This window comes from Sorex fumeus, unplaced genomic scaffold, assembly GCF_029834395.1.
Source record: "Sorex fumeus unplaced genomic scaffold, SorFum_2.1 ptg000047l, whole genome shotgun sequence".
Classification (NCBI taxonomy): Eukaryota; Metazoa; Chordata; class Mammalia; order Eulipotyphla; family Soricidae; genus Sorex; species Sorex fumeus.
Genome location: NW_026606104.1, coordinates 47,673,622 through 47,696,431, shown reverse-complemented (window position 1 = coordinate 47,696,431; position 22,810 = coordinate 47,673,622). Strand labels below are relative to the sequence as shown.

At 48.2% G+C, this 22,810-nt stretch overlaps 1 protein-coding gene across 2 annotated transcripts in view; it reads right to left on the bottom strand.

Moving 5' to 3' along the window:
• The window catches only part of LCK (LCK proto-oncogene, Src family tyrosine kinase), a 31,979-nt gene that overhangs the window by 6,125 nt on the left and 3,044 nt on the right, over nucleotides 1-22,810 (bottom strand). The window contains exons 1-12 of one of the 2 annotated variants that reach the window (XM_056123440.1): nucleotides 5,267-5,339; nucleotides 5,062-5,171; nucleotides 4,698-4,779; nucleotides 4,406-4,496; nucleotides 4,097-4,195; nucleotides 3,854-3,957; nucleotides 3,548-3,697; nucleotides 3,203-3,355; nucleotides 2,880-3,059; nucleotides 747-823; nucleotides 503-656; nucleotides 288-419 (exon numbers count right to left, since the gene is read on the bottom strand). In XM_056123440.1, the coding sequence (XP_055979415.1) occupies nucleotides 288-419; nucleotides 503-656; nucleotides 747-823; nucleotides 2,880-3,059; nucleotides 3,203-3,355; nucleotides 3,548-3,697; nucleotides 3,854-3,957; nucleotides 4,097-4,195; nucleotides 4,406-4,496; nucleotides 4,698-4,779; nucleotides 5,062-5,166 (1,327 nt within the window). In that variant the 5' untranslated portion in view covers nucleotides 5,167-5,171; nucleotides 5,267-5,339. Of the gene's footprint in view, nucleotides 1-287; nucleotides 420-502; nucleotides 657-746; nucleotides 824-2,879; nucleotides 3,060-3,202; nucleotides 3,356-3,547; nucleotides 3,698-3,853; nucleotides 3,958-4,096; nucleotides 4,196-4,405; nucleotides 4,497-4,697; nucleotides 4,780-5,061; nucleotides 5,172-5,266; nucleotides 5,340-22,810 lie in introns of those variants that run through there. The other variant, XM_056123439.1, reaches the window with a different exon arrangement.

Sequence of the window (22,810 nt, the reverse complement as noted above, 5' to 3'; positions counted from 1 at the left end):
AGACTTGTGGCAATTTGGGTGATTAAAGACAGGCCTCTAGCCCCCTGGGCCAGATGCTCTTTATCCCACCAGTCTGTGTCCAAACTAAGGAAAAGATCTGGGAGTACTGAGGGGCGACGAGCTCTACAAGGACAGAGACCAGTCCTGGGAGATGTGGCATCTGCTTGCGAAAGCTAAGCTCAGATCTGCCTGGGGAAGGAGGAGAATTTTCCTATTCTGAGCCTGGAAAGGAGTGGAAAGAGATGGATTTACTGCCCTTACTCACACCATTTCAATGGGGATCTGACCTGGATAAGGGATGCGGCCATGGGTGACGATCTCTGTGAGCAGTATCCCGAAAGACCATACGTCCGACTTGATGGTGAACGTCCCATAGTTGATGGCTTCTGGTGCTGTCCACTTAATGGGAAACTTGGCCCCTAGCAGGAGGTAGAGTGAGGTCACCTGAATCTGCTTGGTCAAATCCTGCAGATCCCAGTCTTCCCTGATAGCCCAAACCCACCTTCCCTGGCTGTGTACTCATTGTCCTCGATGAGGCGTGCGAGGCCAAAGTCTGCAATCTTGCAGCTGAGGGTATCAGACACCAGGATGTTGGCAGCCCTCAGATCACGATGGATATAATTCCGCTCTTCTATGAATGCCATGCCCTCTGCAATCTTCAGACCAGACACAGGTCAGTAGTCTCGGCCACATACCCTCACCCCAGTGGACGGTGCCCAGGCCCAGGTCCACCCTTGTTTCCTTACTTGGGCTGCCATGTCCAAGAGTTTGTTGATGGTCAGCTTGATGCCTGATGATGTCTTGAGAAAATCCACTAGGCTCCCTGTGGACAGAAGTGAGAATGGTTGACTCCAATTTGCACAGGGAGAAACTTCCAGACCCTTCTCTGCTAACTGGGGATCGAGAAGTGATGTCTGTTTGGTGGCAGGGGAGAGTAAGCTGAGGCCGGAGGAATGATTGCTCAGAGTGAGGATACCGGGGGCACATGAAGGTCTTCTCTGGGGGAACTGGCCAGGGTATGGTTGCAGAGGTCAGTAAGCTTCATGTTACAAGTGGGATATGGCACCCAAAGCACAATAGTTTCTACCCATCCCTCCACTCCTGCCTCTTTCATTCCACCCACCCTAGATAATTTTGAGACTTTTTCACTGGGCTCTCACAACAAAGTCGGTTTTTGTCCCAACTCTTTTGCGAAAAAAATCTACTTTTCTTCCATGACCCAGCTAAACGATTTCTAGGAAACCTCTCTATCAAGCATAATAAGTTGCATCATTATCTACATTCCTTTGATATACTGGAACTTTCCTATGGCACAAACATTGCCCATAACTGAAACCAGATTTCCCTGCCAGCAGGAACCTTGCTTTGTCTATCCATGCTCCCCTTGCCTAGCCCAAAGTAAGCCGCAATAAATGTGTGCTGAATGTGGTAAGTGGGAAGGAGGGGCCTGGTCCTCAAGGAACTACCTCTCTGGTAGTGGAGAATGACAAGTAGAACACCAAGAATGGGAGTTGCTGGCATGAAGCTAGTGACAGCTGGTTCTTCTCAAGAGATCAAAACTGTGTGCAAAAAATGACAGCAACCCAAAAGAATGACAGCAACCTGGGTGTCCCCACTATAAATACTGAATTTGTCATCAAAGTTCTCCCCAGACACAGCAACTATGTGGTCATACACTAACATTCTTCCACCATGTCTGTGGCAGATGCTGTTAATCAATCCCAGAACCTATTTTCAATGCTTCTCAGAATCCTCCACACAGAACTCCAAGCAACTTAACAACTGAAATCGACCTACATAATAAAACCCATTTACCATTTCCAGATCCCATTAACCAAGTAATGGCTTTCCCCTTCCTGAAGGCGGGACAGATTTTTTACTCCCAAGGAATCAGAAACACGTGTCAACGAAGTTGTTCAGTGTATTGGCATAGTGTCCTAACTCTTTTATCCTCACAAAGACCCTATGAGTGAGTTACTCTTGTATTATTCACCAACATTGAACATAAAGAAATTATGACAGAAAGAATCAAAGTGCTTAGCCCAAGGTAACCCAATGGTGAGGCTAGAATCCTAAGCCACGGAGTCAAATTCTAATCAGTTAAACAAATCAAATCCTTTGATGATTGCTCTATATTATTTCTGGGTGAGCTGACTTAGATTTCCCTGTTGTATTAGTGACACTGAGTATCAGAGGTGGATTAGGGAATTAACCCGTGCCACTGAAGCAATTGATGCCAAAACTGAATTTAGAAACCTGGGGAGTGGGAGGAGAAATATGGGCCATCCCCAGCAATGCTCAGAGCTTACTCCTGGCTTTATACTCAAGGATCACTACTAGTAGGCTCGGGGTTCCATATGAGGTACTGAGGTTGAACCTGGGTCAGACACATGCAAAGCAAGAGCCCTACCTACTATACTATCTCTCTGGTCCATGAATTGAGAAACTTCTACACTTGCCTGGAGCTCTCAGTCCAACAGTGAGCCAAGGGATGGAGTGGGACTCACCCAGTACGGAAAAATAAAGCCGTGGGGTGTATCTTCCCTCCCTTAGCGCAGCAGTAGAAGAGACCAATGAGATTAGAAACCCACCCAACCACCGAGATCGTGGCACGGCTTTGAACACGGCAGATGGCACGGCAGGTTTGAGGAGAGAGGGGTGAATTCTCTTCGGCAACCGGCCACCTTAGTCTGGGCTCCCAGATGGGCTCAGATGCCACGCTTCTTGCCTCCGAAGAGGGCATTGTGAACCCAGGAAGACTCTGGAACCCCTCCTAGCTGAGCCGGTTTGAATAGCAAAGCCGCGTCTCCGCCCCCCTGCTCTGCAGAGGCCGAGCGCGGGCAGCGCCCCCAGCGGCCGCACTCGGCGGCGGTGCCCACCGTTCTCCATGTACTCCGTGATGATGTAGATGGGCTCCTGCGTGACCACCGCGTAGAGGCGGACCAGCCGCGGGTGCTGCAGCTGTTTCATGAGGTTGGCCTCGGCCAGGAAGGCGTCGGGGGACATGCTGCCCTGCTTCAGGCTCTTCACCGCCACCTTCGTGTGCCCATTGTAGTACCCTGGAGCGTGGAGGGGTTAGGGGCGTCATTCAGGACCTCGCGCCCTACACCGGCAGGTGCCCTGGACCAAGGCGTTGTCGCGGCACGCAGCAGACGCCTCCCCCCGACCCCCTGCCCCGGAAGCCCTGGAGACCCTCACTCACCCATCCACACCTCCCCGAACTGGCCAGCCCCCAGCCGCTCCACCAGCTTCAGCGTCTCCCGGGGAACCTCCCACTCATCTTCCCACCAGGGTTTCTGGGGCTTCTGCGTCTGGCAGGGGCGGCTCAAGCATGTGCACAGCCCGTCCGCAGTGTCTGCGAGGACAAGAAGGGCGGGACGCGACTGTTAGTGAGGGGGAACCCGGGCCCCCCGCCAATCAGGCCCCCTCTCGGGGCTGTGGACTAGCCGGCTCAGCGCCTCGCCGACTGCGGCCGGGGAAGGGAGGGGACCCCGGGCCGGCAGGGCACCCAGAGGGGGCACAGCCCAGGGGGTCCTGCCAGGCTCACTCATGTAATGGCGAACCAGCTCGTGCAGGCCTGGGAAGGTGATGCGGGGCGAGATGTAGAAGCCGCCGCTGTCCAGGTTTCGGATCTTGTAATGTTTCACCACCTCCCCCTGGTTCTGGTCGAAGTCCCGGACCGACAGTGAAAAGGAGCCTGAAATAATGAAGGGGTGAGCGAATGTCAAGGGAAGGAAGGGGAGGCAGGCGCGCACCTGGTGCCACCAGGAAGGTCCAGAGACCCGGGAGCCAGCGCGGTCCAGGGCCCCGCCCCCTGATCTGGATCTGCCCCCGGAACCACCCCGGGGCTCACCTGCAGTGCTCTCACTCTCACGGATCAGGAAGGATCCGTGCGTGTTCCCGGGTGCCAAGAGCTGCCTCTCCGCATCCTTGCGACTCAGGCTCTTGAAAAACCAGCTGCGCAAGGCAAAAATGAAAGCCTTGAGCCCGTTCCGCCTCCATCAGCCGTAAGCTGTCACCACCACCTCTAGCTCCCACTCTCTGCCGGGGTTCCTAGATCTGCTTCCACCCATCCCCATAACGGGTCCCCACTCACGGTTCGGGTTCCAAGCTGTTCGCTTTGGCCACGAAGTTGAACGGGATGAAACCCTCCTGGCCGGTGGTCAGGGACTGTGCCTTCCACCATTCTCCATTCCTGTGCAACAGCAGTAGTCAGGGTGGTATGCTGAGCCTTGCCCTGAGCTGGAAACCCTCTCAGAGAGGCTGGTGAAGCCCCACCAGCATCCCCGCCCCCTCTGTTTCAAGGGCACCCGCAAGGCATGTGCTGGGGTGGGGAACCCCTCTTGTTCACACACTCCTGCACCGCAAAGTTGTGTAATGGGGGCAGGTGGGGGTTGTCACTCACTGCTCCAAGATTCGGAGCTTCTCTCCCTTCTCGAAGCCCAGGTCTCCGTCGTGGGAGGGCTCATAGCTGTGCAGGGCGATCACCAGGTTGTCTGGAATGAATGACAGATGGCATGAGGGAGAACAAGCTTGGATTGAGCTGGGAGTGGGTGGGGGTGGGGAAGAGGCCTTGGGCATAGGAGTTAGAGGGCAGGAACAAGAGAGGGCTAGACAGGCTAGAGGGTTGTGGTAAGGAGACAGAGACCAGTGGCCTCGTGGCCACAGGCCTGGTCTTGCAAGCTGTTTGAAGTCACCTTGTAGAGGGGAGGCCGGGGGGTTGGAGCCCTCATAGGTGACCAGTGCGTCGCGCACATCAGAGCCATTCCGCAGAGGCAACTGTAGGGTGGGAGAGGAGAGGAGGGTGAGAGAGGACCCTGGATCCCATCCCCACTTCCCTCCCCCCTGCCCAGACCTCCACTTCTCCAGCAGGCTGGGTATTACCCCTGAGTCTGCAACTACTTGCTGTGTGACCTTAGAAGAGTTCCCTCCCCACTCTGAGCCATCTTTCCTGTTCTCCATCCAGGGTGAAATGCCCTAGTGGTGTCTCAAAGCCCTTATTTCTTTATCCTTGGTTGTGGATGCTGCGCTGTTCCCTCACACAGCCTCAGAGCATCTTACCGTGGCCTTGCCGTCCAGGGGGACTATGGGGTAATGGCAGTTCTCGCAGACGTCGATGTTTTCCATCCAGTCATCGTCAGGGTTTGAGCTGCAACTACAGCCCATGGTCCCTGGGTGAACAGAGAGGGCGCTGAGGGCTTTCCCCAAGGTCTGCTCCTCCCAAATCAGACATCCTAGGGCCTTGCCCTGGGAATCCCCAAAGTACCTAAGGTTGTCAGCTCCCCAGTCCCTCCATTCACTAGCCACAGATAAGCTCAAAACTCCTTCCCTTGGAGTCCCCAGATCTCGAGTTAAGTGACACAAACACCCCCACCCCAGCCCTAGGCCCCGCCCCTCCCACCTGGGCTGGGCAAACCGCCACAGGCACCTTTGTTAGAAGTTACCCACTTCCTGCCTGCTCCCTTTCCTCCCTTCTACCCGCCCCCAGGTTGGAGACTACCTCTTAGAGATCACACTCTTCTCCAAGCGCCACCGGAGACCTAAATTTTAGTGTTCCCCTACCAGAGAAGTGTGCGCCCTAGCTCCTAATCATAATGCCCCCTCTCCAGTCCAGGCAGCTGAAGGACAGCCTCTTCCCCTAAATTAAGCAAAACCCAGGGCCCTGCCCCGCTCCAGCCCACACGGAAAGTCTCCTGCAGGGGTTTCTCTCCACTTCTCTCCAGCAGAAAACCCTCCAGCAGCCCCATTGGCCATCACTTTTTTGTTTGCTTGCTTGTTTTAGCAGTGGAAACTTTGTCAGATGAAACCAAGCAGAACCTTCTAGACAAGAGCAGGTAGAAGTGGAATTGTTCTGCCTGTAGCATATTAGGGTCCTCCCTCTGAAGCCCTTGGGGGAATCTCCTTCCCTAAGGATGCTCCTTAGAATCACTTAGAAAACATTAGTCCCACCCAAGGACAGTAGAGACAAGGGCCAGGAGGATGGCCCACAGTTGGAAGCCTGCCTCTTGAGCTGGGGGAGAAGGCAGCTGGGATAGAGAAGGGACCACTAAGCCAATGATGGTTGGAGGGATAACTTGGAATGGGAGATCTGTGCTGAAAGTAGGTAAAGGACCAAACATGATGGTCTCTCGTTATCTGTATCGCAAACCATAATGCCCCAAAGTAGAGAGAGAGTAAGAAGGGAATTATCTGCCAGAGAGGCAGGGGCTGGGGCGGGGGTGGTGGGAGGGATACTGGAGACGTTGGTGGTGGAAAATGTACACTGATGGAGGGATGGGTGTTCGATCATTTTATGACTGAAACTCGATCATGAAGTTTTGTTACTGTATCTCACAGTGATTCAATTTTAAACATTTAAAAATAAATAAGAAGAAAGAGAAAGCTTTAGTCCTCAGATAAATTTTCCGGACATTCAGGACCCTTTAATACCAAGACCAAACCCGTTTCTCTGTCTATTCTGCTACAAAGAGAGACAGAGACAGAGAGACCAAGAGCAAGTTACTTTTGCCTTTCCCGACCCCACACTGTTCTCTCACTTTGTGCCTTTGCATACGTAGTTTCCCACCTTGAAAAATGGTCTTTTTTTTTCACCTACTAAATTTGAACTTAACCTTCAAGCTCAGCTCCGGTCTCACGCAGTCTAGAATATTCCTTGTCCCCCCACCCCTTGCTCTGCGCATAGATATCATTTTATTCAGACCACACATCAATACTCGTACTGGGCACCAAAATGCTTATCCATATCTTCAACCATATGCATGCATCCATCTAATGAATGGGGGTTTATCAAAATCAGAAACTATACTTAAGGGGGCTGAAGACTAGCACAAGCAAATAGGGCCCTTGCCTTGATAAGGCTGCCACGTGTTTTTTCCCTGGCATCTTATATAATCCCCAGAGCCCTGCCAGCAGTGATCCCCAGGCACAGAGTCAGGGGTAAGCCCTGAGTACCCGAGTACAGCCAGGCACAGGTCAAAAAACAAAAAAGGAAAGGGCCGGAGAGATAGGAAGTGGGGAAGGCACTTTCAATGCACAAAGTTGACCAGGTTCCATCCTCAGCATCCCATACGGTCTCCAGAACCGCCAGGAATGATTTCTGAGTCCAGAGCCATGAGAAACCCAGAGCACCACCAGGTGTGACCCAAAAACAAAAACAAAAGAAAAGAAACTGCATTTTATTTGCCTGAATGCCCCAGCAGCCAGAGCTTGTTCTTAATAAATGTTTACTTAGGTATGTGGAAGACTGAGGCACAGATACTCCTATCTTTAAAGATCATAAAACTATCAAGTCTAGGGGCTGGAGCAATAGCACAGGGGGTAGGGCATTTGCCTTGCACCTGGCCAACCTGGGTTCGATTCCCAGCATCCCATATGGTCCTCTGAGCACCGCCAGGAGTAATTCCTGAGTGCAGAGCCAGGAGTAACCCCTGTGCATTGCCGGGTGTGACCCAAAAAGAAAAAAAAAAAAAGCTATCAACTCTAACCTCTGGTTTTAGGTGAGAAAACTGAGACCTAGAGAGAGGCCCAGTATAATCTAGGGCAGAATAGAGCTGCAGTTGCTGATCTAAACTCGTATCAAATAGAAGTGGAAAGCGAGGCCAGGGAGAGAGCTCAGAGGCTGGAGTATGTGCTTTGTATGCCAGAGATCTGGGTTCCACCCAAGCAACACTCCCTGTGTGGCACCCCAAAAAGTGGGAAGCAGTGGATTTTATACTTATTTTGTTTTGTTTTGTTTTTAGGCCATACTTGGCGGTGCTCAGGGCTTATTCCTGGCTCTGTGCTCAGGAATTACTCCTGGCAGTTTTCAGGGATCACATGGGATGCTGAGGACAGAAGTTACAAGGCAACTGCCCTACTCGCTGTACTATAGCTACAGCCCCTTTTCATTCTTTTTTTAAAGAGTCTCTCTCTCTCTCTCTCTCTCTCTCTCTCTCTCTCTCTGCTTTTTGGGCCACACCTGGAAGTACTCAGCCATAACTCTTGGTGGTGCTTAGGGAAACTTAAGGGATACTGGGAATCAAACCCAGGTCAGCTGTGTGTAAGGCAAGTGCATTATCTATACACTGTTCTATTCAGTGGAGGTTTTTGTTTTTATTAGAAACACTGTGAGGGGCTGGAGCAATAGCACAGCGGGTAGGGCGTTTGCCTTGCACGTGGCTGACCCGTGTTTGATTCCCAGCATCCCATATGGTCCCCTAAGCACCGCCATGAGTGATTCCTGAGTGCAGAGCCAGGACTAACCCCTGAGCATTGGCTGGGTGTGACCCAAAAAGCAAAAAAATAAAATAAAAGAAAGAAAGAAAGAAAGAAACACCATGATTTACAAAGTTGTTCATTATGCAGTTGTTTTGGGCATTTAGTGTTCCAACACAGTCAGTGTGACCTTCCCTCCTCAGTGGAGATTGTTAATGAAAAGTCAATCAGAGACCTAAGAAGAATTCCAGGTTCCAGGTAACTTTGCAGAAGTCATTCTTTCTAAATTTGTTTTTTCTTTTTTTTTTTTGCCAAATGGGCATCATCATCCCTTTCTCATAAGCTTATATAAATGGTAACTTAGTTGAGCCTGGCAAGCTACCGAGAATATCTAGCCCAAATGGCAGGCAAAACTTGGCAAGCTACCTTGATGTATTGGATATGCCAAACACAGTAACAACAAGTTTCACAATGTTACTGGGCCCGCTCGAGCAAATCATGGGAGGACAGTGACAGTGAAGTAGATTGCTTAGAAAAACTTATACTATTGCCTGTTCTCTAACATCTACAATCCCGATTTGGAGAGTAGAAGGAGGGAGCTGATTGGTCAGGAAAGATAGTACAGCCCAACCCCCCCCCCCCGCTTCCACCCCACCCCCACAAAAATAAAAGAAGATGAAGAAGGATGGAAGTGATAAAAAATCCTCTTGGGCCACAAAGAAAATATAATGGACAGGGTGCTTGCCTTGCACACAGCTGACTTGGTTGCTAGGGATAGCACTACATATGGTTCCCTAAATCCTGCCAGGAGTCGTCTTGAATAGAGCCAGTATTAAGTCCTGAGCTCAGAAGGTGTGACCCAAAAACAAAAGTAATAATGACAATAATAATCCGCTTTACTTTTGGTTCATATTTCTCACACTGAGATATTCATAATCTCTCATGAGTACCGGAAGTCAAGGGAGTGTGCCTTCCCAGAGCAGAAGTGTTAAATCATATAGTTAAACAAACACAGATCAAAAAAAAAAGTAAACACAGATCTATGATGGACAAAAAAATGCAAACTACGTATGGAACTTTAAACCACATCAAGGGAAGTAAAGAGTACATATTCACTTTCTCCCCACTGTTTAAAGAATGACAAAGAGGGAGAAAGCATTTGAGAAATTCTTCTCAGCTATAGTTCCACTCATGTTTGGTTGAAAATTATTTTTGGATGCTTATTTTATTTTATTTTTTGGTTTGCTTTTAGTCTGTAGACAGCAGTACCATGCCTAGGTGTTTGGGGGTCATGCCCAGCAAAGAACCATGCAGTGCCAGGGATGGATTCTGAGACCCCTGCAGGCAAAGCATGTACTTCAGCAGTTTGAATCATTTCCTGAGTCCCTGGTTGGCTAATTTTATTAAGGTCAGAGATCAGAGAAATAGTACAAAGGATAAGGTATTGGGCTGGAGCAATAGCACAGCAGGTAGGGCGTTTGCCTTGCAAGCAGCCGACCCAGGTTCAATTCCCGCATCCCATATGGTCCCCCGAGCACCGCCAGGAGTGATTTCTGAGTGCAAAGCCAGGAGTAACCCCTTAGCATTGCTGAGTGTGACCCAAAAAGCAAGCAAACAAACAAACAAACAAATAAACAAAACAAAACAAAAAAAGCAAAGGATAAGGTATTTACTTGCACACAGATTACCCTGGTTCAATCCCAGAAATCAAATATGATCCCCCAAAGCATTGCCAGGAGTCACTCCTGAGCACAGAGCCAGGAATAGCCCCTAAACACAGCCAGGTGTGATCAAAATTAAAAAAAAAAATCAGGAAGTGATCATCAGCAAAAGTCTCCAGAGAAGTACTGATAGCAACATGAAAAGAGTATAACATGAGTCAAGCAGTCTGGAACAGTTGAGCACTTGTTTGTGACATTCAAACAGGCCTTACAATAACACAGCCGGGTAATGGTGGAACAAGAACTCCAACATCAGATGCAGTGTGGATTTTGATCACTCAGGTCTCTGCCAAGCTTGGCATTTGGGTGAGGCAAGGGTTTCAGAGACGGGTTTAAGAAGATAAGAAAAAATTGGGATTGAGAAGTGGGGGTGAACTTTAATAAAGCAATAAAGAGGGTCTGCTAGAAGAGACAGAAGGCATTAAGGCCAGAGATCACAGGGCTGGAAGCCGGTTCCCAGGCAGGCTAGAGTCACATGGGGAGGGAGAAGAACCACAGGGCCTTGTCTAGGATCCAAGAAAGCAGGACCTGTATCCTGTTCTGAACATGGGCCTACCAGAAAAGACCGATAGCCATAAAGTCCAGGGCTGAAGGGCTGACCCCGAGGCCAGAGAAATAGCACAATGAGTTGAGCACATGTTGTGCATGTAGAAAGCTCGAATTCAATCCCCAGCACCATATGGACACTCAAGCACCACCAGGAGTGACCCCGAGCACAGATCTGAGAATAGGCCCTAAACAACCACTGGATGTGACCAAAAATAAAAGAACCGGAAAAAGACTAACCATAACAGGGGTGTGTGAATTCCCATTCCTTGGGTACAGAGGTTAACGGCATTTTGCCTTACATGGCACTGACCCAGGTTTGATCCCTGACACTGCATATAATCCCCCAGGCACTGCCAGGACTGATCCCTGAACTCAGCCATGTGTGTCTCAAACCCACCATGCCCTGCCAAAAAAAAAAAAAAAATGACCGGGCCAGAGCCATAGTACAGTGGATAAGGCATTTGCCTTGCATACAGCCGACCAGGGTTCAATCTCCGGCATCCCATATGGTCCCCTAAGCATTGCCAGGATAATTTCTGGGTGCAGAACCAGGAGTAAACCCTAAGCATTGCTGGGTGTGACCCAAAGAGCTCCCCCCACCAAAACAAACCCATGACCCCCCAAAAGCACCTCAACTAAAAATAGGTCAGGTAGGAGAGCCCACCATGAGCGTTGTGTCTGAGCATCACGGCAACCTCCAGTCAACCAGAATGTACAAGGAGCACAGTTAAAAGAAACTAGCAACGCAGCAAATGTGCAGCCTCCCTCGAGCACCACGGACAAGAGTGCATGTGACCGTTTTCCCCAGTCATCACAACAGTGAGGGGAAAAGACTGGGGCCGGGGAGAGAGAAAAACCAGACAGCGTGCAATGAAACCCAAAGAACTGTAGCTTTGGGGGCAGCCTGAGCCCGCCTGTTTCCTGGGGGGCTGGTTCTGAACTCCTGGAGTCCTCTAGCTGAAGCTAGTCCATCCTGCCTTCCGCCAAAGTGTGAGCTTTCAGCGGTATTCCGCAACCTTCTTCCTTCCTGTAGTCTTCTGTGCTGTCGGTTGAGCCCCTAGTTTTGTGCTGTGGCCTCCCATTTACACAATTTTCACCATAGGGTCTTGGGGTGAGAAACACTGCTTTAGGGTCCAGGGCCTGGCTGACATCAGAAGGCCCAGGATGTGACCATGCCAGAATTTACAGCAGGGAGTGGCTCTCAGCCTAGCACCACTGGGAACCTTCTGTTCTCAGGAGGTCCATGATAATATTCTCCTTATTTATTCATTTTAACTTGGGGTCAATATCCAGCAGTGCTCAGAGGTTAATCCCAGCAGTTCTCAGGAGACCACTGGGGCAGGGGAGAAGATGGGGTTCTAACATGTAAAGCTTGCTCTCAGGAATGTAAGCCATCTCCTCACCCGATGTACTTCCTCGATTCCTTCCCTTAAGGCCTCCCTTATAGCATAATGTGCATTGGAGATATACATCATATCCAAATTTAATGCAGAGATTATTTCAATATCTCAGAAATCTGGGTGGGGGCTCGTTGCTGGTGGTAGTTTTGTTGTTTTTTTTTTTTAATTTTTGGTTTTGTGCTTTTTAGTTGATTGGTTTTAGCGGAGCGATAGCATAGCGGGTAGGGCGTTCGCCTTACAAGCGACCAACATGGCCGACCCGAGTTCGATTCCTCCGCCCCTCAAGGAGAGCCCGGCAAGCCACCGAGAGTATTCGATATGCCAGACACAGTAACAACAAAGTCTCCAATGGAGACGTTACTGGGCCCACTTGAGCAAATCGACGATCAACGGGAGGGCCTTTACCTTTACCTTTACCTTAGTTGATTGGTTTTAGAGCCACACCCGGCAGTTCTTAGAGCTTATTCCTGGTTCTGTGCTCAGGGGTCACTCCTAAAACACTCAGGCAGAATTTCAGAAATCTGAAAGGAAATAGTACTATCATCTTTTTGTTTGTTTATTTTGTTTTAGGGCAATATCTGTCAGTGCTCAGGGATCAGGGCTTACTCCTGACTCAGTGCTCAGGGATCACTTCTGGTGGGGCTAAGGGGGACCTATGTGATTCTTGGAACCAAACCCAATTTGGCTGCATGCAAGGCAAGAACCTTACCTACTATACTATCTTTTACCCTCTTAGCCTCATATTCTTAGCCTCATGTTTGTTTTGGGGGACTTCCTGAGCAATGCTCGGAGGACGCAGGGATCATTCCCACTGATACTTGCCTAACTGGTCCCATTAGTTGGATGTTCCAGCCTAGCAGTGCCAGGCTGTCTAGGCCTAGTGATGTTGGGAGCCACTAGAATCACTTTCTATGGTACTCAGGGGACTTTCCACGCAGTGCTGGGGGGTCAAATTTGAAGCTTTCCATGTACACAGCATTCACTCTAGCCACTGAACTATCTCCCCAACCCATCAGCCTTCTGTGGTTGTTGTTTGAGTCAGAACTGGTGTTGCTCATGGCTTACTCCTGGCTTTGCACACTTAGGGATCCCTCCTGGCAGAGCTCAGGGGACCATATAAGGTGTCAGATATCAAACCCAGGTCAGCTGTGAGCAAGGCAAGCATTTTACCCACTGTACTCTCTCAGGCGCCCCAAGAGCCTTTTTTGTTTTTGTTTTTGGGCCACGTCCAGCAATTACTTCTGGCTCTGCACTCAGCAATTACTCAGGATGCTTGGAATTGAACTGGGTCTGCCATGAGCAAGGCAAGCTGTACCCTACCTGCTGTACTATCGCTCTGATACCCCAACAACATTTTTTAAAAATGTGTGAAGTAGGGGCTGGAGCGATAGTACAACGGGTAGGGCATTTGCCTTGCACGCGGCAAACCCGGGTTCGATTCCCAGCATCCCATATGGTCCCCTGAGCACCGCCAGGGGTAATTCCTAAGTGCAGAGCCATGAGTAACCATTGTGCATCACCAGATGTGACCAAAAAAACCAAAAAGAAAATAAAATGTGTGAAGTAGGACCAGAGTGGCAGCCTAACGGACTGGAGTGTGCATTTTGTCTGCCTGGGCTCCATCCCCTGAGCATGGTCAGGAGTGCCCCCCACAGAGCTGAGAATTGAATCATGGCTTCAAACACCAGACAAACAAACAAGCGCAAGGCTAGGCCGTCTCCAGAGTTCAAGAGGAATCTCTCCTTCCTTCCTTCCTTCCTTCCTTCCTTCCTTCCTTCCTTCCTTCCTTCCTTCCTTCCTTTTTGCAATACGGGGAATGGAACTCAGGGTCTCACATATGCAAGGCAAGTTTTCTCCTGCCAAGCCACTGCCGCATTAAAGGAAACAAAACTTGGGGCTGGAACAATAGCACAGTGGGTAGGGCATTTGCCTTGCACGTGATCGACCCAGGTTCGATTCCCAGCATCCCATATGGTCCCCTGAGCGCCACCAAGAGTGATTCCTGAGTGTAAAGCCAGGAGTAACCTCTGAGCATCGCCGGGTGTGACCCAAAAAGCAAAAAAATTTAAAAAAAAGGATAAAGGAAACAAAACTAATTTTATAAATGAAACCAATTTTACCACAGCCCAATTAGCGTGAACCTGAGTTAAGTTCCTATGTGGCATGCTTCTAGTCACAAAAATATCATCAAACTTCTAAATAAAACCCCCAAACAGGGGCTAGAGCAATAGCACAGTGGGTAGGGTGTTTGCCTTGCACGCGGCCAACCCGGGTTCGATTCCCAGCATCCCATATGGTCCCCCGAGCACTGCCAGGAGTAATTCCTGAGTGCAGAGCCAGGAATAACCCCTGTGCACTGCCGGGTGTGACCCAAAAAGAAAAAAAAACACTTCTGTTTTATTTTATTAGTATTATTATTACAATTATTTTGGATTTTTTTTTTTTTTTTTTGCCATACACAGCGCACACAACATTGCCCAGGGCTTATACCTGTCTCTGTGCTCAGGGATCACTCCTGGCAGGGCTCGGGAAACCTGAGTTGCTAGGGTCTGAACCTAAGATAAATGAGACACCCCAAGGAAACTAAATCACAATCTTTGGGATGTAGGAGGAAGTGTATTTCAGACATAGAAAGAAGGCACAAACTCCACACAATGACCACTGCCAAGAGTCCATTCTTTTCTCATCAATGTTAAAACAGAACAATGAGGGGGGCCAGAGAGATAGCACAGTGGGTCGGTTGCTTGCCTTGATTGCAGCTGATCCAAGTTTGATCCCTGGCACCCTACATGGTCCCCCGAGCCCAAGTAATCCCTAAGCACAGAGCCAGGAGTAAGCCCTGAACACTGCTGCATGTGGCCAATTAATTAATAGAACAATGACATTGAATTGAATCGCATCATTTGAGGACCCTCTGGAGACTTTCACCAATGGAGAATGCAAATCCATGTGTGAGGAGGCATTGGATTTGGTGAGCATCGAGTAAACGTGCATAACCGGGAAGGGAGATATAGATAGATATAGGTCAGGGTGGGAACATTTATATAGTTAAGCACCTGTCCCTATGAAACTGTGGCATCATCTATGCATGCATCAAAAATGTAGGCTCCGGGAACAGAGATAGTATAGGGATTAAGGCATTTGTCTTGCATGTAGCCAACTCCTGCTTGATCCCTGTCACTGCAGTTGACCTTCTAAGCAACTCCAGCAGTGACTCCTGAGCACAGACCCCTGAGCACCAGGAGGTGTGGCCCTACCACTGCCCCTGCCAAAATATGGGTTCCAACCTACTGGTCTTAGCTTGACTAAGACTTATGGGTAGACAAAATGGTCTAGTCAGGTTAATAAATGGGGCCAGGAAAAAAATCATTATTAAAACTTAATACCTGCCCATTTCCTCCCAGTCTCTGGTGACTCAGGAGTCACCCCCATAAACCACCTCCTGCCAACACCAGATAATCTCCTCATCAGCCACCATCCAGATCACATGGCTTTTTCTCCCAGAAGGGAGCAACATGACGCCTGCCATAGCCATGCCACCATACTCAGCACTAGGCCTTTTCACTCAGGGTACCCCGGGGGGTGGGGGCGGGAGAGCCCTTCCCGCTCCAAGGGACCTGGACCCAGCAGCCAAAAACCTCCAGAACCCAACCACTGCCTCGCTCAAGGCTGTTTCCCACATGCTCGGGCTGAGTCTCATGTACAAGTGAACGTATTCCTGGACACATCATAAGACGGTTTTCCATAACAGACAATACAAAATATATTATTTTGGTTGTTGTTTGGGACAGGGCTTGGGACTTGGGATGGAAACATCCCAAATTTGGTGGTGAGGGGGCTGGAGTGATAGCACAGCGGGTAGGGCGTTTGCCTTGCACTCGACCCACCTGGGTTCGATTCCCAGCATCCCATGTGGTCCTCTGAGCACCATTAGGAGTAATTCCTGAGTGCAGAGCCAGGAGTGCATTGTTGGGTGTGACCCAAAAAGCAAAAAAAAAACAAAAAAAGAAACACAAAAAAACAAATTTGGTCATGGGAAGGTGTAATGGTGCTGGGATTGCTGTATGAATATTAACTGTAAATCAAATATTGTGAACCACCTTATAAAATAAAAAATAATTTAAAAAAAAGCTTTCTACCATTTTCTTGGGCTGGAGCAATAGCACAGCTGGTAGGGCGTTTGCCTTGCACATGGCTGACCCAGGTTCGATTCCTCCGCCCCCCCGCAGAGAGTCCGGCAAGCCACCAAGAGTATCTCGCCCGCACGGCGAAAGCCTGGTAAGCTACCCGTGACATATTCGATATGCCAAAAACAGTAGCAACAAGTCTCACAATTTGTTGTGAGACTTTACTCGTGCCCACTAGAGCAAATCGATGAACAACAGGAAGACAGTACTACAGTGCTACCATTTTCTTATTGTTTGAAAAAAAAATAGCCAAAGAATCCCTAGGGTTCTCAGAACCAGGAATTCTGGAATGAGTGAAAGATTCTGGAATGAATGAAATCAGACTTCTCTTCCCAGTTCAGGGAGTCAAGGTCACTAGCAGGAATTCTGTAGGCTGTTGGATTGTGTGACCTCTTCTCACAAGAATCTGGAAATCCTCAGTCAAACTCAGGGCTGCCCATGGTTCACAGGGTATGCCGAGCATAACCTCCAGGCGTGGGTAGAGAACTTGGCGGCAGAGTGAGAGCCCTATTTCAGTCCCTTTTGACCCAGCAGCAGTGCCCAGTCTCGCCCTGTAGAACTGACCAAGACCCCCGAACCCCTGGAGATCCCAGATTAGATTTTCAATCACAGTGTTACTTAGGAATTATATTACAATGCATCTGATTCTTTATTTTTATTTTCTTTGGGAGGGTCATACTCAGCAATGCACAGGGATTACTCCTGGTTTATGCACTCAGGAATTACTCCTGGTGGTGCTTGGGGGACCATATGGAATGCTGGGAATAGAACCCAGGTTGGCCACGTGCAAGGGAATGCCCTACCCGCTGTGCTATTGCTCCAGCCCCACAATGCATCTGATTCTTGATAATTTACTCACTTTTTTGTTTGATTTGCAGACTACTCCCAGTTCTGAGCTTGGGGGTCACTCCCAGTGGAGCCAGGGGTTAAAAATAAATAAATAAAAAGCATGTGCTCAGCCCATTGGGTTATGTCTCTGGCCCCCAATTTATTTACTTTTATTATCTCCATATACAGATATTATTTTGCCAGGCTGGGCCGACACTGTGTTCTGTACATTAGAAACAAGAAGATGAAAAAAAAAAAAAAAGAAAAACGGACTGGAGCGATAGTACAGCAGGTAGGCTGTTTGCCTTGCATGTGGCCGACTCAAATTTAATCCCCAGCATCCCATATGGTCCCCAGAGCACTGCCAGGAGTAATTCTTGAGTGAAGAGCCAGGAGTAGCTCCTGTGCATCTCTGGGTGTGACCCAAAATGCCAAAGAATTGAAAAAAAGAAAAGCAGATGGGACCCGGAGAGATAGTACAGCGGGCGGGGCTCTTCCCTTGCATGGACATGACCCTGGTTCAATCTCCAGCACCCCACATGGTTCCCTGAGTCCCGCCAGAAGTGATCTCTGTGTACAGAGTTAGGAGTAGCCCCTGAACACAACTTTGTATGGCCCAAATAAAGAAAAGATAGAAAGGAAGGAAGGAAGGAAGGAAGGAAGGAAGGAAGGAAGGAAGGAGGGAGGGAGGGAGGGAGGGAGGGAGGGAGGGAGGGAAGGAAGGAGGGAGGGAGGGAGGATATAGAGAAATATCAACTAAGAAAGAAAGGAAACAAATGAACTTGTGCTTCTTTATAACTTAACAGTGTATTAAGATTAAAAACAAACCACAAAAATAACTTAACAGTGTAAGTAAGAGTCTGAAAGAGGTCCTGGAGAGCATAGTACAATATGTAGGGCGTTTTCGAGACACGTGGCTGACCCTGATTCAATCCCTAACACCACACACAGTCAGTCCTCTGATCACAGAGCCAGAAGCAAGCCAGAAGTAGCCTTGAAAGAAAGAAACAAACAAAAACAGGGTATGGGAACATTCTTTTCCTCCTAAACTCCAAATCTATTCACTTATTGGACAACTTGTCCAAAATATATGCTGGTCTCTGGCCTGAGTATGTCTATTGCTTGTGTCGAAAGCAGGTAGGCTGGTCCCCCGAGGCCACCTCATGGAAAAATCTGTCAGAAATAATTTAAAACATTTTCTTGGCTTTTTCTTTCCTTTTTATTTTGGAAGGTTGTGGAGGGAGCCCCAAATACTACTAAGGGCCCTAGGGTACACCCAGGAGATACTTAACCGCCACAACCATGATGTCTAATGCTTGGGTCCATCAGTTCTGGGGTCCACCAGGACCACATCTAAAGGTTCCTGGGGTTCTCTAGGGCTACACTTGATGGTGCTGGGGAGGGTCATGACATACTAGATGCGAAACTCTGGACCCCCTAATCACTTAAACCATGTGCCCCTAGTCCCTGATCTAGCTTCCCTGGCCCTGATAATCATTTTGAATGAAGTTTGTGGGCTTACAAAAATAAATAACAATCAAGGAACCAAAGCTACCTCTCTTATAGGCAAAGAAAAACTATCTGTTCTCACAAACTGGGGGAGACTGGAACATAGAACTGATACTACTGGTTCATCAATGCTATAAATAAGGTTATCAAGAATTATTCTAGGGGCTGGACCGATAGCATAGCGGGTAGGGCGTTTGCCTTGCACGCAGTCAACATGACCGACACAGGTTCGATTCCCAGCACCCCATATGGTCCCCCGAGCACTGCCAGGAGCAATTCCTGAGTGCATGAGCCAGGAGTAACCCCTGAGCATCACCGGGTGTGACCCAAAAACCAAAAAAAAAAAAAAAAGAATTATTCTAAGCTAAAATGGATATTTTGGGGGTTTCAGGGTTTTAGGGCCTCACCTGGTTGTGCTCAGGAGACCACGTGGTGCTGGAGATTGAACCAGAAGCTCCCACATAAAAGCCAGCACTCAGTTCTTAGAGCTAGCTCCCCAGTCCTAAAACTGGTATTTTGGTAGGAACCCTTCAACCAGTAACTCAAATGTACCTAGCAACGATTCAAGTGAGGCCCTCTCCTCGAGTGCCCCTGTGTGTGTGGCAACGAGGGGTTTTAGGAAGACAGCATTTTCCTTAAAGCACAGCAATCCCTGAGGTTTTGCTTTTGTTGCTTGCTTTGTTGTTTTTTTTTTTTTCTTTTTGGGTCACACTAGCAATGCTCAGGGGCTACTCCTGGCTCTGCACTCAGAAATTACTCCTGACAGTGCTCGGGGACCATTTGGGATGCTGGGAATCGAACTCGGGTTGACTGCAAGGCAAATGCCCTTTCCACTGTTCTATAGCTCCAGCCTTCTGTTGGTCGGTATTGAGGGTGAAATCCAGCAGTACTCAGGGCTTACTCCTTGCTCTGAGCTCTAGGAGTAATCACAGGGGAGTTCTGGGGTGCCAGAGATCAATCCTGTGTCTGAGATGGTCACGGAGGCTCAGCTCACCACATCCGCCTCATAGTGATCCAAGCTCAGGCCGCAGCCTAAGTGTCACCAATATAGAACCTCTCTCTAGGCTATTTACTAAATCTCTGAGCAGCAAGACGATTTTCTTTCAACTGCAAAATAAGACTAAAAATAGGATCTTCATCCAGTGCTGTTGTGAGCATTATATGTGATATGTAAATGATCCCAGATAATAAAATGCTAAGCCTGGTGCTTAGCAGGGATCACTCCTGATGGTGCTCAGGGGACCATATGGGAAACAGGATATCGAACCCAGGTTGACTGCATGCAAGGCAAGCACTATACCCAGAGTAAGGACTGAATACATGACAACAGTTGTTATTTGAGTCAAGATTACCTCCATGGGTATTTTATTAAATGAAACTGGCATTTTCTAGACTTTTGTAAAAAAGTGTAAAAAAAAAGTGATTTCATTTTTTTGTTTGTTTGTTTTTGCACTGGAACCACACCCAGCTATGCTTAGGGACTATTCCTGGCTCGGTGCTCAGGAACTACCTCTCTGGTCCAGTAGAAAATTTGCAATCATTTTCATTTTCCTTCATGTGTTTGTTTGTTTGTTTGTTTGTTTTGGGAAGGGACCACACCTGGGGTTGCTCAAGGGTTACTCCTGACTCTGTACTCAGGGATCACTCCTGATGGTGCTCAGGGGACCATATGGGAAACAGGATATCGAACCCAGGTTGGCTGCATGCAAGGCAAGCACTAGACCCAGGATATTATCTCTCCAGCTCCACCCTTCATGATTTTTAGTACTTCAATAGACCACTTTCTGACTTTTGTTTGTCCTGTTTTATTTTTTTGTTTTGTTCTGTTTTGCTTTGTTTTCTGTTTTTGTTGTCATAACCCTGGTGATGCTCAGGGGTTACTCCTGGTTCTGTATTCAGGAGTCAGTCCTGGATGCTGGGGATCACACCCAGGTTGGCAACATGCAAAGCAAGCACCCTACCCCCTGTACTGTTGCTCTGGCCCCACACCTACTGACTTTTAATGTATTATTTACCTAAAATGGAAACTTTCCTATGGCAAATGGAAAACCAGTATCACCAGTCAAAATAGAAATGAAAATACACAAGCAAGGTAATACATCACTGGGCTGCAGAGAGAGCTCATGGGCCTAGCATATATTTTGCATATAGTAGGCCTGGGTGTCATCCCAGGCACCTCACAGTCCCTGAGCAGCACTGGGAGAAATCACTAAGAACTGAACTGAAAGAGATCCTGAGAACAATTGGATATGGCCCCAAATGAAAAAAAAAAATATATATATATACACACACACACATATGTGTGTATATATATGAGTGTGTGTATACACACATACACACATATACACACACTGAACTTTAAGGCTCAGGTCTCATCAGTGAGAAGAGTCATTTTTTTTTTTGCTGGAGGACCTACTAACAAAAATGTCAGGAGCACCTCACATGATAGCACCAGGGACATGAGTGAGCCCGTGCACTTGCTCCTGGCCCCTGGAGAGGGCCACAGCAGCCCTGGGACTCAGTCCATTCCATAGGGCCTGACTGCTGCTGATGTGTAAGTGTGAGATACCTGATGTACTGACAACACAAAATAGTCTGCCAGGAGCTTCTCAGAATCACCTCTACTGTTCATGAACCAACCTACTCGTTTTTATTTCTTGTGTCTATTCTGTGGATTGAACCTAGGGCCTCACCCCTGCGGGACACATGTTCTACTGCTTCTTTTTTCTTCCTTTGTTTCTTCCTTCCTTTCTTTCTCCTCCTCCTCCTCTTCTCCTCTTTCTCCTCCTCCTCCTCCTCCTCCTCCTCCTCCTCCTCCTCCTCCTCCTTCTTCTTCTTCTTCTTCTTCTTCTTCTTCTTCTTCTTCTTCTTCTTCTTCTTCTTCTTCTCCTCTCTCTCTCTCTCTCTCTCTCTCTCTCTCTCTCTCTCTGTGCAGTGGCTCATAATTACTTGTTTCCAATCTATCATTTAGCAAAAACAGTTTGAAAAATAATCTAGTGGAGTACACACTTCACATGTATAAAGCCTTGGATTCTGGATTCTATACCTAGCATCCCCCAAAAAAATATGGGGTAGATTTCTCTCCACTGACAGGAATATGTATCTCAGTAATAACATGGTCAGCAAGTCACAGAACAGAAAGTAGATTATCAGTAGATTAACAGCCTGTTTTCATTCAAGTATATTTACGTACTTGGGATTCTTTTATGTCAAGTTCTTCTGCTAAACCTTTATCTACATGATATCAGATAATTCTCATAAAAATCCTCTGATGTAAGTGATATAATCCCCATTTTACAGATGCGAAAAATGAAGCCTAAATGGGATAGACCAATATTTCTCATAACAAACAAATTAGTGGTGGAATGATGAGCTGAAACTTGGTCTCCCTGCCTCCAGCAAATAGGCTCATCGCTATGCTTTTCAGTGGTCGTGCCTAGGAGAAAGCCTGAAAGAGGGTTTGCCAAATGGCTCATAGCCAGCATACCCCAGAAGAGAGATTAGCGCTCTGCAGTTCTTGGTTTTCTTTATACGTATCCGGACTGTTTGAAATTTTTTTTATAGAAGCAGTCATGTGCTAATTTTGTAGCTGAAAAACAAAAACACCAAACCCACCACCAATGCAGAAACTCTGCCAAGAAACGCATTCACATGAGACTGTAGCCATAGTACAGTGAGTAGGGTGTTTGCCTTACACACATCCAACCCAGGTTCGGTTCCTGACATCGCATGTAGTCCCCAGAGCTCACCAGGAATGAGCCTTGAATGCTAAGCCAGGAGAAAGCCCTGAGCATCACCAGGTGCGGCCCCCTACCCTGACAAAAACAAAAAAACAAAATCCCCGTGTTCATATGAGGGGAATCAGCTACACAGCTTCCCTCCTCTCCATTCCTTTGCCCATGAGGGACAGTTGTGGATTTGATGACACAGGTAAAGATTCTGTAAGCAGCAAGTTTAGGAGACACCGTGTCCTTCTTGACGGGGATTGGGAAAACTTCAGCGAGCTCATGCCAACGAGGAGGTCCAAAAAGACAGTAGTTAGCTGAGTTCGTATTGATTTGGCCCTGCAACACTTTTCCTCCATGCTGCTCATGGAACTGGAGTTAGTGTGCCTTGTCGGAAGTGCAGCTCTGGCTGCTTTAAACCAACACTGAAGAGGATTGTTGGGGGCCACATACCTGGACAACTCGACTCTACCTGCCCCCATCACAATCCCACACCACGCTTCCCTCAGAATTGCTCTCACTAAATGGAACTCGGCCATGACACTATCAAATTGTGGTTATGTGTACGGATTTGTAATATTCAGTATGTGTGGAGCTCCTGCCTCTGTCTCTGAACATCAATACCCAGCCGTTTCCAATAAATATGTGTAGATTCCATCTGTGTGGGGTTTGGGACAGGGAACGTGTGCGTGCATACC